Below are 16,061 nucleotides of genomic sequence, written 5' to 3'. Positions count from 1 at the left end.
CGTGTGTAAACTGTCACCCGCATTCTGTCCCTTAGCATTTTATAACCTGCTTTCCTCAGTGAGTGAGCTCTCTTCCCTCAGTACGTTCCCATCTCCTCTGTACCATGGTTAGAAACTTTCTGTCATAATTGTCCTATAATTCCTTTTTGTAGCTTGTTTTGTCCAAACTGGAAACCAGTCCAAGACTGCATTTTGTGTGTGGTAGTTCTGTCCTGAGAGTTTATTAAGTTCTCCCCCCTCCCCGCCCTCACCCCACACACCCCTTGCTTTCATTCCTCTGCCTTAGGGAAGCTCCCAATCCACTGCCCCACCCTCAGGTTCATAGAACTTTCTGTTGTCACTTGGCTTCTTCTTCCCCAGCAGCGTCTTTTGTAAGTTAGGGGTTCCTCGGACTGTTGGATTCCAGTTAAACATCTTGTGTTAGAACACACCATCAACCATGCTGAGTCCTTCCTGGGTACACACCACAGGCAGTGGTCATGTGATTTCTGTACTGTGTATTTTTCCTGCAAAAGAACCAGGGTAGTGTCGCCTTGACACCTCAAAGATCTATGCCTTTCAGTCATTCTTGGTCGAGTTGTCAATCATTTCACAGGGCAGTGGGATGTTCACAGTTCAAGTCCTGGACTATGATGGACTGGTACCCTCCCATCAGTGGGCTACTGGTTGCCAGGAAATATAGTTTCTACTGAGAAGAACTTCATTCTGCTTAGTTCTAGAACTTTTGAGCAAGGCATTTTCTAATAGCTACCTTGCAGTGTAGGCTTGTATATTTTCGTGAATTCCTGTGTTTCAACCTACTTCAACTTTTATTCTTTACAATGCTCAACAATATCATGACCTTGGTGTGTCAGGCCCATGTCGAGTTGGTTCTTCTGTCTCAAACCCTCAGAAAGCCAACAAGACTGTCACAAAGAAGCTGTGCGTGGGTACAGAATCCTCTACCTCTTCATCTGCCTCCTGAGCCCCCACACATAGCCTTATCCTTACTCCCCCTCCCCAGGTTCAGCAGTGGAGTGGGGATGCCTGACGTCCAGGAACTAAAGGAAGCCACAGAGCTGAGATCCAGGCTGCAGACTGTGAGTGAAGCAGGAGGGCAGAGCTTTACAGGAACCAGGGGTAGGGAGAGTGGGCCTGCGGACTGCACAGCCTAGCCTTGAGTCAAGGACCCTACAGGAGTCTCTCTTTTGGCCCCACAGCTCTCAGAGGTCCTGTCTAAATGTTCCCACAATGTCACAGAAACCCAAAGGAGCCTGAGCTGTCTGAGTGAAGAGCTTTTGAAGAACCGGGATCAGATTCATGAGGATAACAGAAGGTCTGTGAGATTCCCATTGTCTGTGTGATGCTGCTGTGGGGGATGGGTCATGGTGTGTGGGGGGGCTCAGCATCTTTCTCTGAGTCAGTCTGATCGCTCTCTTCAGGGACAGGGGGCTAGGGTGTGGGAGGGGAGTCCGGGGAAGAGCCAGGCAGTCTCCTGAGACCAGTTCTAGGATGAGGACCTGGGTCCTGCCCTAACTGGGGGCTGGACTCACAGGGAGGGAGTCCCAGCAGACGCTGTAGCTCTGCAGGGAAATCCGGCTCCTTTCCTCTGGGTGTGTCTGTAAAGAGGTCCTCGCACTTAGATCATCTCACTGAGTCTGACAAACACCAGCGCTGCTGGTTAGCAGACGGAGAAGGCTCATCCTGAGAAGTTCACTTTCTCTGAGTCACAATCAGTACTCGATGGGTGGGCTTCAGGTTCGATCCACCCCCACCCCAAGAGTTTACAGCAAACAGCGCTTTTAATTTTATCTTATTTTGCCTAGGCTGTATCACAGGGGTAGAGCCCTTGCCTAGCATGTGCTAGGCTCCAGGTTTAATTCCCAGTACCACATGATAGATAGATGTATGGATGGACAGATGGACAGATAGATATAGATATAGATATAGATATAGATATAGATATAGATATAGATATAGATAATGGATAGATAAATGTAGAGAGATTGATAGATAGATAGATAGATAGATAGATAGATAGATAGATAGATAGATAGATAGATAGATAGGCCAGCCATATAGGTTTAAAATCTCTGAAAAAAAATGGATGTGGTATTACATGCTTTTAATCTCAGCCCATGAGGAAGGAGAGGCAAGCATATCTCTGTGAGTTCAAGGCCAGCCTGGTCTACAGAGTGAGTTTCAGGACATCCAGGGCCACCCAGAGAAACCCTGTCTCAAAACACAAAGAAACACATTTATTTTATTTTATTATTTTATGTATATGAGTGTTTCCCATGTATTTGCTTCTGTTGGCCACATACATGCAGTGCCACCAGAGGACAGAGGAGGGCATCAGATCACATGGAACTGAACCCATGCGAGTAAACCACCATTTGGGTGCTGGGAATTGAAACTGAGTCCCCTACAAGAACAAGTACTCTAAACCACGGAGCCATCTCTCCGGCTCCTGGCTTATAGCTTCTGAAGACCCTTGTTACTGTCATTCACAGACCTAAAAATGTCTCCCACACTCCATCAAATGCAGAGCCACCGACACCCTTGAGCCACTGAGGGCTCAACAGATCTAGTGTCCCATGCCCTCAATTCTTAATTCAAACACTTCACAGAACCTCATCTAAGATGAATACAGTCTTGTGTGCTCTGTCTCATCTATAGCAAATTTTTTATTTCTATTTATTTATTTATTTTTAATCTTTATTTTTTATATTTAAACTTTTATAATTTTTTTATTTATTTTTATTTTTTACAAGACCTCACTATGTAACCGTGGCTGGCCTAGAACTTGTCATGTAGACTTTGAGAGGCTTCACGGCTGCTTGAGATGAATGGTGTGCACACCACACCTACCATACACATCACACTCTTCTGGCAGAGTCTGAGCGTGTTGGGTTGGCCGCCCCTCCCCAACTCTGCTAGTGTGCTCCACAAACCCTCTGTGTGCACTGAGGTGCCTTTCTGGACTCACAAGGCAATTCTGAGTTCACACACGTGAAACCGTGGCTCTAGACTCATCTCAGCCAATCCCGTCCTCGTGGCAACCTCTCAATAGGACAGCAGAGGGGCTGGCTGAGCCCCTGGGAACAAGCTTGCACTTAGCCCAAACCCAGAAACACCTGAGGTTACCTAGAAATCTCTGGGATGGAGTGGGGCCAAACAGTTCTGAGGGTGAGGAAGGGTAACCCAGAGCCCCAAGGGAAGAAGGACACCCCAGTGCCCTAAGGGACGCAGTTGTGTCCAGTGTGAAAAACAAGATGAAGAAGCAACAACAACTTTAAACCCTAGGCTGACAAGGCCCTCGAGAGGCCATCTTTCATCTCACCTCGCCCTGCCTCACTGTTTTAGGTAGGGTTGCTGGGTCTTTCTATGGAGCAGGCATCAGGTCTATTATGAATATGGGCTCTTTTACCCAGTCCCGACCCTCTGACTCACCTGCTGAGGGAGAGGGGAAGAAGGGAAGGTGAGATTGAGACTAGAGATGGAAGGCTTGATCTACATTATCTAAATAAGTTTAGAGACGAGCCAGTTTCCCTACTCCCAGATCCCATGCCAGCTTACTCTCTGGCCGCTGTGGTGTCTGAGTCTTCCTGCTTTCTGCCCACAGTATCCAGAAGATTCGGTGTTGTTTGGACAAGATGCACTTCATCTACAAACAGTTCAAGAAATCCAGGATGAGGCCAGGTGAGCTTTGGAGAGAGCCAACAGCTAGGAACCCTCCCACTCTTTTCCCTCCCATCTCCTCGGCTTTGCTGGGGGGAGCCACGGTTCTGCTGGTCTAAGGCAGGAGAGTCCCTGCCTGCACACTGCCTGCAGGCCACGGAGAGACATTGTACCCACGTGTACTGTCATGGTAGAAGCTCAGGAGACTTGGATACAGGCTACAGTGAGCTGGAGTGATGTGGAAAGGGGCCTGAAAAGAAGCCCTTTAGTTTCATTTGGTTTGGTTTTGGGGTGTGTGTGTGTGTGTGTGTGTGTTTTGTGTGTGCATGAATGCATGTGTGTTTACATGTTGTGGAGGCCACAGACTGATGCCTGGCTGCTTCTTCAGTTGCTCTGCACTGTATATTTCGAGGCAGAGTCTTCGTACTTGAACCCAGAGTCCACCAATCTGACTAATGTAGCCTAGCCAGCTTGCTTTCGGGATCGCCTGTCTTTACCTCCCTAGCCCTGGGCTCACTGGGTGGCCACAATGTCTACCCAGCATTCCATGGGCGAGCTCTAGCTTCCACACAGTGCAGTAACACTGCATTTACTGAGCCATCTCCCCAGCCCCTCTAGGTCTGGGGACCACCAAAAGAGCCGGCTTATCTGGGAATGATGATCAGAAGAAACCCCCATTAGAGTTCCTGGATAAGGAGACCTCTTATGTTATTGCTAAGGCCACAAAGACCTTCCAGGCAAGGGCAACCCTTCACAGGCCTAGGACTGGAAACCAGCTTGTCTGAGTTGGATGAGGGTGGAGTAGACAGGGTAAGAACTGAACCTGGGAAAGGGTGGGGACAGAGTTGGAGAAGCCTGGGAATAAAAGCTCCAGTTTGCTAGGGAGCTGACATATTAGAGCTCACTCCCTGTTCCACCCTATGCTCCAAACATTTCCATATCTGCCTCATTGCCTAATGATCTTCTGGCCCCAGGATAATCTATAAAGCACTGTCAGGAGAAACACAGTATCTAGCCATATGTGCAATTTAAGCTTTCTCACGGCCAAATTAAAAAGAGAAAAAAAACAGGCAAAAGTAATTTAATAAATGTTATTCAATTCAAAAGATCCTAATGTAATTTTGACATATACTTAATATAAACAAAACCACTACAGAGATATTCTGTGCTCCTTTTCATGCTGTTTTCAAAATCCCACGTGTAGTTTATATACTTTATATCTCTGTCTAGAAGATAAATGTTCAGTAAATGTGATACGTCTTAACACAATTAAAAAGCTGTATTTAGCGAAAAAAATTTTACTTGCTTCAGTTTTTAATTCTACATTAATTGAGTACATTCAATTAAAAATCCAAGTCTTGAGTCACCATGGCCGCATGTCAGGTCTCCATGGCCACCAGTGTCCTGTGGTCATTAATGAGGACATGGAGATCTTCAGAACATGTTATCTCTTTCCTTTGGGGCCTTCATCTTCCCTGGGAGCCTGGCCTGGGAAAGACAAGCCCTCCCGTCCTTGGAAGCAGCAGGACATGGGACTCAACCAAGGTCTTGTGCCCAGCTGGCCACCGCTGTGGCTTAGGAGTGCGAGGAACTTCGGTTTACCTCCACGTCTGGAAGGCCATAGTCCAGCCACCTAAGCGTTAAAGCCTCACCTTGATGTAGGGCACCAACCTAAATAGGACTCCATAAGTGTTTGAGTTATTTAGTGCTCATAAAAACTCTATGCACTGCCGCGTGTGGTGGCACTCACCTTTGATCCCAGCATTCAGAAGGCAGAGACAGGTATCCACCTTGTTATCAAAGGATATCTGTGACTTTGAGGCCAGCCTGGTCTACATAGTGAGTTCAAGGCCAGCCAGGGCTATGTAGAGAGACCCTGTCTCAAAAATGAACATCAACAACACTCCTCTCCGTGTCACAATTTTCCTCATCTTATAGTTTAGGAGACTGAGGCACAGAACAGCTAGTTAGTGCAATCACTCTTCGTCCAGATTCCTTTAACTATCCCATTCCGTAGCCTCAAGAGTGTCTGTACGTACTGCACTTTCAGAGTATTTTATTAAAATGTGAACAGCCACAGCACCTGGAGTGTTGCATGCTGCCATTCTGGAAGGCTGCTCCTCAGGCTCCGGGGCACTCCCCTGTGATCCCAATAGGCATCCATGTGTGCACACAACCATTACCCAAGCCAACTCGCTTGTTCACAGGCCCAGGAAGAGGACCCCGCTCCTGGGGGGATGGGATTGGAAAGTACAAACCAGAATCCTCTTAATGGAGGCTCTCAACCTTCCTAATGCTACAACCCTTTAATACCGTCTCTCAGGTTGTGGCGACCCCAGACCACACGATTATTTTTGTTACCACTTCATAGATGTAATTTTATGTGAATATCTGTGTTTTCCAATGGTCTTAGGCAACCCCTGTGAAAGGGCAGTCATCCCCAAAGGAATTGAGAAGTTGGACCTCTTAACCTTGGAGAGACTGCGACCGATTCCTTCAAAGCCCAGCAGGGGGCAGTCTCTCCTCATTGCAAGAGCATTATGGTCTTTGGCAGTAGCCTCGATCTAGGCAAGAGCACTTCTACCCAAAGTCGTTCCTTCTGAAAAGAGCTGCTGGGCAAAGAGGGACAGTTAGAAGGTGGTGGCCTACCTGTGAGAGACTCCAGGGATGGAGTCAACCAGCTGCCAGCTGGGGAGGGTGGAGGATGCAGGGCCAAAGCTTCGCTAACATCCTTGAGGACTGTCTCACCCAGAGTTACCACCTGCAACATCTCCTGTACACACACCCGCCCACCCAGCAGGTTCACTTCGCTCTGGAGCCCCATAGCATTTCTCCTCAGCTCCTTTTTACCAAAATCATATTCAGTCTTTTGTCCACAACAGCAATGTTGTCATAGTTACTTGATGTTCCATTTCCTCATCCCCGCGGGCTCCCCTAGGCCTGAGATCCCATAAAATGGTCCCCACCCTAGGCTGTGTTCATCTTTTTTAACTTGGTTCCCGGACTAGTTGAGTGGTGACGCCATCCCCATCTGTTTCCTTCAGGGCTCAGCTACAATGAGGAGCAGATCCACAAGCTGGATAAGTGAGTGGCCCCCTTCCCAGCAGGCAGGTGGGCAGGAGGGCGGAGCTCATCGGGATGGAGTGAGTCTTTATTCTAGGTGGGAAATAGTGAAGCGCTTACCCTTGACCATGGCTGGGCGAAGGGTGTAACTATCCGAGCCTTGTTATATAGGGTCACAGCTGAGTCAGAGGTTTCTCACAATCAACCTTGAAGTAACTGGCTTTACTCCCAGCATGAACAAGTTTGTGGGATTTTTCTCTCTAATTATTCTCACTGATTGGCTCCTTCCCCCTCCCTGCTTTTGACCTTGGTGTGGGCCTGCCTAGCATCTCATAGATACTGTTTCTTGGACACTCACATCTTCCATGAGGTCTCCCTGGTCTGGTGGCTATTTGGAGATTTTTTTTTCCTCCCAGAGCTATAGCACCTCTAACTCCTGCACGCATACACAGGCACACATGTGCACACACCTGTACAGATGCTCCCCGGAGCTCCGAGTCCTTGTTTTCTCCCAGGGATCAAGTTGAGAGTGAGTGCGTTCATTGACCATTGCATTGGCCTCCCCTGTCTCCTTATTGGTACACGTGGCTTTTTCTAGCCTCTGGGCTTTAGGACCCGAGTGTCTGGTCACCCTCTCTTCCCTGAGATCCGCCCCTGCTTCGGGCAGAGGGGCGGTGGATGGGCTAAGTCTGCCTGCAGGTGGCCTTGGCTGCTCACCCCGGTCCATGGGGCCTCTGTCCTCCCAGGGTAAATTTCAGTCATCTAGCCAAGAGGCTGCTGCAGGAGTTCCAGGAGGAGTGTGTGCAGACATATCAGGTGTCGCTGGTCGCACACGGCAAGCGGATGAGGTAAGCAGCCTGGCCCTTCCTCTCTCTGAACTCAAGGAGCCTGGTCTGGCCCAGCCCTTCCAGACTGCAGAGCATGGGCTCTGCGGACAGCTCAGTAAGAGAGGACTTAGTGAGAAGTGTAGAAATGTTGGCCGGTCGGAATGCTGGGTGACTTCTACAAATGTACTTATTCAGTGCCCCAGTGTTACCATCCAACCAGTGCTAACATCTCCCTTTTCAGATGAGAGGACCCAGGCTCAAAGTACTAGTCTCTCCTTAATGCCACAGAGCTAATAGCTAGCAGACTGGGGGCTAGAACATGGGCGAGGATGCCCCTAAAAAAATCTGGATTTCACCTGCCATGCTATCTATTGTAATAGGTCTCTTCTCTCTAGGGAGGACACCAGCTCCCCTGGGGAGGAGAAACAGGGGGCAGGGAAGCAGGCCAGGCAGTCCTCACTAACACTCCATTCCTCAAACTAGTCCCAAATTTGGGACTCCTTTTTCTAACAGACCCATGATCCCCTAGTGTACTTTTCTTGGGCCCCCGAGAAGGAAGGTCGGTTTCCCCATATGCTGTGTGTCCTGCGGGCTTATCATGGGCTCAGTTCGTACACACACACACACACACACACACACACTAGAATGCAATGCCTGGCAACCACCAACACTCTGATTTGATGAGCCTAGGCAGATCTTAGATCTCAGATCAGTAGTTTAAAAGCTATCCCTCATAATCCCAATGTGTATTCAGAGTTGAGAGCTCACTGTTGGTTTAATGGACCTGGGACTTGATTTCCTCTGTGCAATGGGGAAATGCCCCTCCTTGTGTGCTCTCTGATTAGAAATTAGAATTCTCAAGTCTTGCCCTTACTCTGTTATGGAAACGGAGGCACGGACACTCCCCACATAAATGCTCTAGTGTGGCCTGTCATTGCTCACAGAAATGCACTAGCCTGAAATGTTGTCTCTCTCCCAAGCCTTGCCGGGCTCTGTGTTTGCCAGTAACCACATGAGTGACCCAGCTACATTCACATGGGCGGTGTTACTGATCCCTGCCCTGGCTCAGCTGGGGTTCTCTCAGTTCCCTCAGCATGGGAAGAGGGAGAGAGATGGGTAACTCCCAGAAGGACAGTCCTAGAGGGAGCTCAGTGCTTAGGACTCCCAGTGTCCTGCTCTAATCTCATTCTCTACTCAAGGCAGGTGCAGAAGGCCCAGAACCACCTGCATCTCATTGGCCACTCTGTGGCCACCTGTAACTCAGAAGCCCGGGGAGCCCAGGAGAGTCTGAGCAAGGTGTGGGTCCTTTCGGAGTTCTAGGGGTTGCCAAGGGGAGGGGCATCTGGATCACTTCCTGCCAGTGGATACCCATGAGGACTGGAGGTCTCTGACTCACAAATGTGCCTTGAGATAGGAATATACCTAGTGATCTCAGGCTGAGGGTCACTATACGCCAGGGCCTCTTTCTCGGGTTCTATGCAGCCTTGGAGATCTCAAGGCTCCTCCTGAGGCTGTGTGATCTCTCCTTGGTTTTCTGATTCACTCTCAGCCAAGGCAGCTGTCTAGATGGCTGCAGGGAGTACAGAGGGGGAGCCTCCAGAAGATGGCTACACGTGGCTTCCAGCAAGTGGGGTGGTCAGCCTCTGAGACTGGCCAGGAATGGCATCTAGCCCAACTGAGGCTCACGAGAGGTTTAGGTTAGACCCAAAGGGGAACTTGTCAGGCTGAATCATTCTCAGTACAGATGAAGGAAAGCAGATAGAGCAGTGGGGACTCCCAGGATGGGAAGGAATGGGATGCTGAAAGACGGGGTAGTTCTGGGAGCTCTAGGGAGATAGTTACCCTCCTTCAGCGAGCATGTCCCCTAACCAGCCACACGAAAGCTGGCAGGTCCTTCCTGACTAACCCATGCCTTCCCTTCAGATCTTTGATCAGCTCCTTCTGGACAGAGCTTCCAAACAGGGAGCTGAGGTATCACCACAACCTATGGCTCCCCATCCCGGCCCTGATCTGAATGGCCTGGTCTTCCAGTAAGTCCTGGAGAGTTGGAGGGGAGGGGGAGGCTGAGGTTAAAACCTCATTGCTTCATCCCATGCCAGGCCAAAGAGGCTACTCTACCTCTGCAGGTGGGCTCTGGACCAAGTGACCTGGGACCTCAGCCATCCCTTTCTTGTGCCTTGGACAGCATGCAGGAGCTTTGTAATGATATGAAGCTATTGGCCTTTGATCTCCAGGACAACAACCGACTCATCGAACGGTAAGCATCTACTGTGTCTGGAGAAAGCTGTGTTCTCCCTGCTGCCCAGCCGTGGGCTCAGGGCACAGAGTCCCTGGGTGCCCCGTGCAGGATCCATGGGACCTGCTGATTCTCTAAGCAACCACACTGGAGTGTAAGGCTTCATCCACAAACAGGGAACCATCTTGAGGAGCTGTAGATTTAACTCATAGGGTTTGAAGCTAGCTAGCCTCAGTACCTCAGAGTAGGGTTTGGAGGCAGGTGGATTTGTATCAGGGTGGAGATGTGCACTGAATGTGGGCAATATGCCTAAGACTTTCTCACACTGTCTCTGGGATCCTCCAAGGTGTCCTTGGAGTGAACGCCACTATGTCTCCCCCTGAAACCATGACACAGACAAACTGACATTTTTGCCCAAGTTCTATCTCCTGCCGAATGGGCTCCATCCTTCCCACCTGCTCAGAGTGCCCAGGCTGGTACATCTCCAGATAGCACCCCCTCCTGTGGGTGGGGACCAGCCGCAGTGCTCAAGCTTTGGGATTCCAAAAGTCACAAAAGCAAATGTGGGCATGGACATACACACCAGAGATTGTGAACTGCCCGAATAACCCAGGAGGTCTGCTCTGTAGCAGTCCCACTGTATAAAGCAATTTGTTAGAGACAGGGTTTCTATGTAGCCTTGGCTGTCCTGGAACTCACTATGTAGACTAGGCTGGCTTCAAACTCACAGAGATCTGCCTTCCTCTGCCTCCTGGGTGTTGGGATTAAAGACATGCACCACCGTGTCCAGCTTGACATGGGGTTTTGAAACCTCAGAGCCCACCCAGACTGGGACACCTCGTCCAACAAAGCCATACTCCCTAATCCCTCTCAAATAGTTCCACCCGCTGGGGACCAAGCCCTTAAACAGATGCATCTCCGGCTGCTTCTCATTCAGACCACCACACCACGCTACTGTGAGACACTAGAATTGGACTCAGGAGGTAGAGCAAGCGGGAGCAGATCCTGTGGCCTGTCCCTCAGTTTTCGAGGGTTCCTGAGGTGGGGAGGCATCCACTCCCAGTTCCATTCCAGCTGAGGAGAATCTGTCTCCTCCACAGCTTCCGTCCTCTTGAGCAGGAAGTTCTAATCATTAGTGCCAACATAAATCTTTCTTGCTGTGACTTATAGTCTACAAATATCTCAGAACTTGGTTTCGGTGAATTTGCACTTCCTCATTCAGATCTGCAGCCAATGAGCCCAGTGAACCAATCTGAACCCCTTTCTGGCCTCCCGGAGTGTCTTCACATTGGAACAATGGTGCTTCTAAAAGTATAGGGGGTCTGGGGGGGGACTGCTCCAGAGACCCTGAGGGAGGCCTGGGCTAGGAGTCTTTTAAGATTCCCAGGGGATTCTGACATGCAGAAATGAAACGCAGGAGGTAGTGTCTGGGGACAAGGACGCTACAGGAGGAGAGCTGAGGACCTGACGGCTGGGTGCTCCTGAACACTGATGGCCTTGGGCACCATCTGCAGGCTTCTTCAATGGGTGTGCCAAGCTAAAACCTGTGCTTCCCCTTACAGGTTACATAGAGTTCCATCAGCACCAGATGCCTGAGCCCCCTGGGGGTTCACAAGGCACTCAGAAGCAATAGAATCATTCATACTGTACCCCTGCACCGTGAGACCAAATTCAGGGCAAGTTCTGGTTCCATCTCACTAGCCTACCTCCCTCTTGGCCATTGGCCAACAAACTAGCATTACTTTGACTGTCTGTCCTCTTGGGAAGCAGCTAGGACAGGGACTCCTGGCCATCCCGGGCAGTGTCCACAGGAGAGATGGTGCGGCTACCACTGCCTTATCAAGACGCCAAGACTGTTCTTCCTCATCCAGGCCCTGGAGGTCTGAACTTGGGCGGGTCCTTGGAAGAAAAGGCTCAGCCCTATGACGCTCTGCACTTCCCAGGACCATCAGGCTTCTCCTGTGGCTTCTCCTGCTTCTCTAGGGTGCTGGATCAGAGGGCTTGTCCTTCGTTGTTTCCTATGCTGTTTCCCGAGTGTCCCCCATCCCTGGCCACAGGCAACCTACAAACGGCGCCTCTGTGCTTGGCCTGGATGTACCTGCATTTGAGAAAGTGGGTAGTTGAGGCCAACTGTGGTACTTTGAGGATTCCCCTTGGCCTTTTCTCCGAGGAACCCTTGGTTCTGAGAAACAGCTGGTCAGTATCAACCATAGCCATGCTAACTGGACAGATGTTGGGACCCAAAGTCCTAAGGAGAGAGCAGGCCTGTACCTTCAGACATGGAATAAATACATCGCATTTTCTGTTATCCTGCAGCTATGATACCTGACCGGGAAGGGGTGGGAAGGCCCGAAGTTCCGGGAGGGACGTCTCTGGAGCTTTGGGAAATGGAACAGTTAGCTCATTTCCTGGTCCCTGCCTTTTCCCCAGTGGGTACTGATTTTAGGGAAGATGGCCTCTCCCTAAAAGATCTCCATTTTCCTGCTCTGTCATTTAGGGGCCACACATAAGGAACCTGCATCTCTGGGAGAAAGTTTGCCTTTAAAAACAAAACAAACAAACTATCACCTAATCATCTGCTGCTCTCCCCAGCCCTTACCACTGTTCACAGTCTGGGCTCCGTCTAATACGTGTGAGGACCACTGGAGAACTTCCCTTTATTGAGCCTGGAAGCTAGAGGGGACACCTGGGTAGGGCACTCCAACTTGTACCAACTGCTTGCAAATTTAGTCTTTCTTCTTTAGTCTTTAGCCAATACAGTAAGGTGGCTTCCATAGGAGAGGGCTGTAAACAGGAAGCACGGTGATTGGCCCCAGTCTACCGTGTCTTCACTGAAGTCCCCCATTCATAGAGGATGCTCTCCCTAAAGGAGCCAGCAGGGCCAGGAGTGGAGAAGGAAGAGCCCTAAAGGGGAGGTCTACAGAAAAGGCAGCCAAGGGGTGGGGTGGGAGGGGGAGCCTGGCTTGGTCCTTCATGTATGCTCTCTGAGCCTTAAGCCCATGGACTCAAGGTCAATCCTGATGGCCTGCCCCATCACCAAGCCACTTCTAGCCTGCTCTCTGGGAATGAATTCAGGCCAGCTTTTGCTCATTAGTGGCCCAACAGGGAAGTCCCACAGCGGGTTTTCCCTGGAAGCTCAGAACCCACATGTTTGGTGGAGTGCAGTGAAAGAGCCAGGGGATTCCATGGAGTCAGATGTGGATGCTCAGGAGATAACACAATCCAGACTGAGCCTTGTCTCCTGAGCATGCCCACACGTCCAGGACCCTTCTGAAAGGCTTCAGTTGACCAGGATGGCCGAGCTGCTATTGTGATTTCTAGTTTCATTTCAGAAGAGTTTGTGTGGTCACGGCTCACAACCAGAGTTACCTATAAGAGCCTCGGGGGTTGGACAATGCTTTAAATCCCACCCCCCTTCCCTGCATCAATTCATTAAAATGAAAAGAATCCATTCAGTTCATCAGGCGAGGAAGGAGAATGCCAGGCTCCTGCCAGGTATTGAAGCTACCAGAGTGACAAGATCACTCTGTCACTGAGGGACTGGCCCTGAGGAAAGCAGGTGTCTTAGTCAGGGTTTCTATTCCTGCACAAACGTTATGACCAAGAAGCAAGCTGGGGAGGAAAGGATTTATTCAGCTTACACTTCCAAATTGCAATTCATCACCAAAGGAGATCAGGAAGCAGGAGCTGATACAGAGGCCATGGAGGGATGTTACTTACTGGCTTGCTTCCCCTGGCTTGCTCAGCTTGTTTTCTTATAGAACCTAAGACTACCAGCCCAGGGATGGCACCACCCACAAGGGGCCCTCCTCCCTTGATCACTAATTGAGAAATGCCCCACAGCTGGATCTCATGGAGGCATTTCCCTAACTGAAGCTCCTTTCTCTGTGATAACTCCAGCCTGTGTCAAGTTGACACACAGAACCAGCCAGTACAGCAAGCATATGAGAGAATTCCATTGTCCCTCAGTAGATGTTGTGATTGGAATGCACAGCTCAGATGTGGCAGGGGTCACCCTCCTTTCTGGGCAGTATGTCTAGAGCAGGCTGGGAGCATGTCACCCGGGAGCAGGTGACCCTAAAGCAGAATCTCATGCGCATGTGAGAGGCTTGGAACATACTGGGCAGAAGCACAGGCATGCATTTCTGCGTTCCTAAGCAGAAGTAGGAAGTTTGGAAAGGGAGGAGCCAGTCCCAAAGGTCATGGCTGGGATGTGGGCTTTGTTTCAAGGAACCAGACTGGTTTTAAGTCAAGTCCAACTGGTATTTAAAGATACCATTCTTGAGTGCCAGTGTGGAGGGTGGAAAGTCACAGAAGAAATAGACCAGAGAGTTCTGAAGTGCCCAGTAGGCTCAGTGCTCCTTCTTCAAGTTAGACCTCCCTGGCGCTGAGGTCCCTGTGCTGGGAAGCAGAGGTGCAGTCGCTGCAGGTCTCTGGTTGAGTGAGGGGTTTGGATTCTTGCAGACATCTGGAAAGATGCCCCATTGCATTTAGATGTATCTAGGCATCCTCTGAATAGACCGGCTCAAGGTAGGGTCCTATCTGGGAGAGTGGGGGGCCATCCAAGCTCCCCAGGCTAGAGAACAGGCAGCTGGGGCCTAGGGACGCGACTGGAGCTTCCATCCACACCTTGGTGCTGTAGAGCTGTGTAGACTCCACAGTTTACTCTTGGAGACTGATATCTGGTTAGAAATAAAATTCCAGGGCCCCACCCAGCATCTGAATCTAAGTAGCAGGGGAGGGGTGTGAGCCAAGAATCTACATTACTGGTGTAAGTCCTTGGTGAGACAGAGTTTATGGTGACCCATGAATGGCCCCTGGACTGGGGCAGCTCCCCCTGCCCCTCCTGAGTGAGGCAGGATAGACCTCAATGGCCTGGCTTCAGTTTCTGCCTTTGGCTTTTGTGCAGCCCATCTCTACAGCACTGATCCTTGGAAAGCCCTTCTTACATGCTTCAACAATTTCCTGCCTGATTTTAAAGTTCAGGGTTTTGTTGTTTGTTTATTTTGAGATGGAATCTGTATAGCCCAGATCAGACTATAACTCACCATGTCACCAGGCAGGAAAGATCCTGAGTGGGTGTCTTAGTTGTTGTTCTATTGCTGTATAGAGACACCATAACCAAGGCAACTCTTAAAGGAAAGCATTTAGTTGGAGGACTTACTTACAGTTTCAGAGGGTTAGTCTGTTATCATCATTGTGAGGAGCACAGTGACAAGCTTAAGAAGAACAGGGAGAGAGAGAGAAAAGAAGAGACAGACAGACAGACAGACAGACAGACAGACAGACTGGGTCTGGTATGGGCTTTTGAGACCTCCAAGCCCACCCCATCCCCAGCGATACACCTCCTCCAACTAGGCCACACTTCCTAATCCTTCCCAACAAACATAGGAGCCTCTGGCAGCCATTCTCACGCAAACCACCACAGTGGGCGACCCTAGTGGGAAAGGTTAAGGTTTGGGCCCGGGTGACCGGAAGGCACTTGATGTCCCTAGGCTGACAAGTCAGAGCAACCACCTTTTAGAGCCTTGGTTTCTCCATACCTCCCTCACCAGAGGGAAGGAGGGGGAAGGGAAGAGGAAGAAGGGAGGCAAGGAGGGTGAGAAAGGGAGAGCAAAGAGAGTGGCCAGAGAGAAAGAGATGAAGAAACACTGAGGGGGGCAGAAAGGAGGGCATCAGAGATAGAAAAAGTGGCAGCAGTGGGCGGAGTGGGGCTGAGGTGGGGTAGGGACAGCCCATGATGTCACCCCTCCACGCCTGTTAATCTGCCCTAACCCCAGGCTGAGGCTAGCTGCCACCATACCAGGCCCCAGAGCCTGGAATATAAGTGCTTGTGGCTTGCAGTCTCCCCTTTGGCTGAAGGATAAAAGCTGCTGACAAATACGTCTGGAATATCTGACTTTTTCCAGGGCAGGGGAAAAAGTGTGTGCGTGCACACAAGCCAGCCCATCACAAGCTTGGCTGTGGCCTGGGGTGGAAAGAAAGACTGCACAACTGACAATAGGCAGATGGAGGAGTCACCATGAACCTTCTACCCCAGCCTAATGACAACACTTTTCAGGAACACACATACACACACACACACACACACACACACACACACACACACACACACACACACACGCTTTTGTCCCTAAGTACTGTCAAGGGCAGAGAAAACTCCCTGGGGAGCACGAGCATTTGGTGACAAGATTGGTGGAAGGGAAGAACCTACCCTGCACCACTACAAAGACCTCTGCTCACACACAAAATAAGCAAATACCTTTTTAAAGTCA

At 50.1% G+C, this 16,061-nt stretch overlaps 1 protein-coding gene across 2 annotated transcripts in view; it reads left to right on the top strand.

Moving 5' to 3' along the window:
* Ikbke (inhibitor of nuclear factor kappa B kinase subunit epsilon) overlaps positions 1–12,094 on the top strand; it is a 25,097-nt gene extending 13,003 nt beyond the window's left edge. The window contains exons 13-21 of one of the 2 annotated variants that reach the window (XM_021198149.1): positions 1,004–1,079; positions 1,200–1,315; positions 3,605–3,681; positions 6,705–6,744; positions 7,470–7,571; positions 8,750–8,846; positions 9,474–9,580; positions 9,736–9,807; positions 11,349–12,094. In XM_021198149.1, coding sequence (XP_021053808.1) covers positions 1,004–1,079; positions 1,200–1,315; positions 3,605–3,681; positions 6,705–6,744; positions 7,470–7,571; positions 8,750–8,846; positions 9,474–9,580; positions 9,736–9,807; positions 11,349–11,382 — 721 coding nt within the window. In that variant the 3' untranslated portion in view covers positions 11,383–12,094. The remainder of the gene's footprint in view (positions 1–1,003; positions 1,080–1,199; positions 1,316–3,604; positions 3,682–6,704; positions 6,745–7,469; positions 7,572–8,749; positions 8,847–9,473; positions 9,581–9,735; positions 9,808–11,348) is intronic. The other variant, XM_021198148.1, reaches the window with a different exon arrangement.
* Positions 12,095–16,061: the final 3,967 nt, after the last annotated feature.

The sequence above is a fragment of the Mus pahari genome, chromosome 5 (assembly GCF_900095145.1).
Source record: "Mus pahari chromosome 5, PAHARI_EIJ_v1.1, whole genome shotgun sequence".
Classification (NCBI taxonomy): Eukaryota; Metazoa; Chordata; class Mammalia; order Rodentia; family Muridae; genus Mus; species Mus pahari.
The sequence above is the reverse complement of the archived record's forward strand: the minus strand, read 5'-3'. Positions and strand labels throughout refer to the sequence as shown.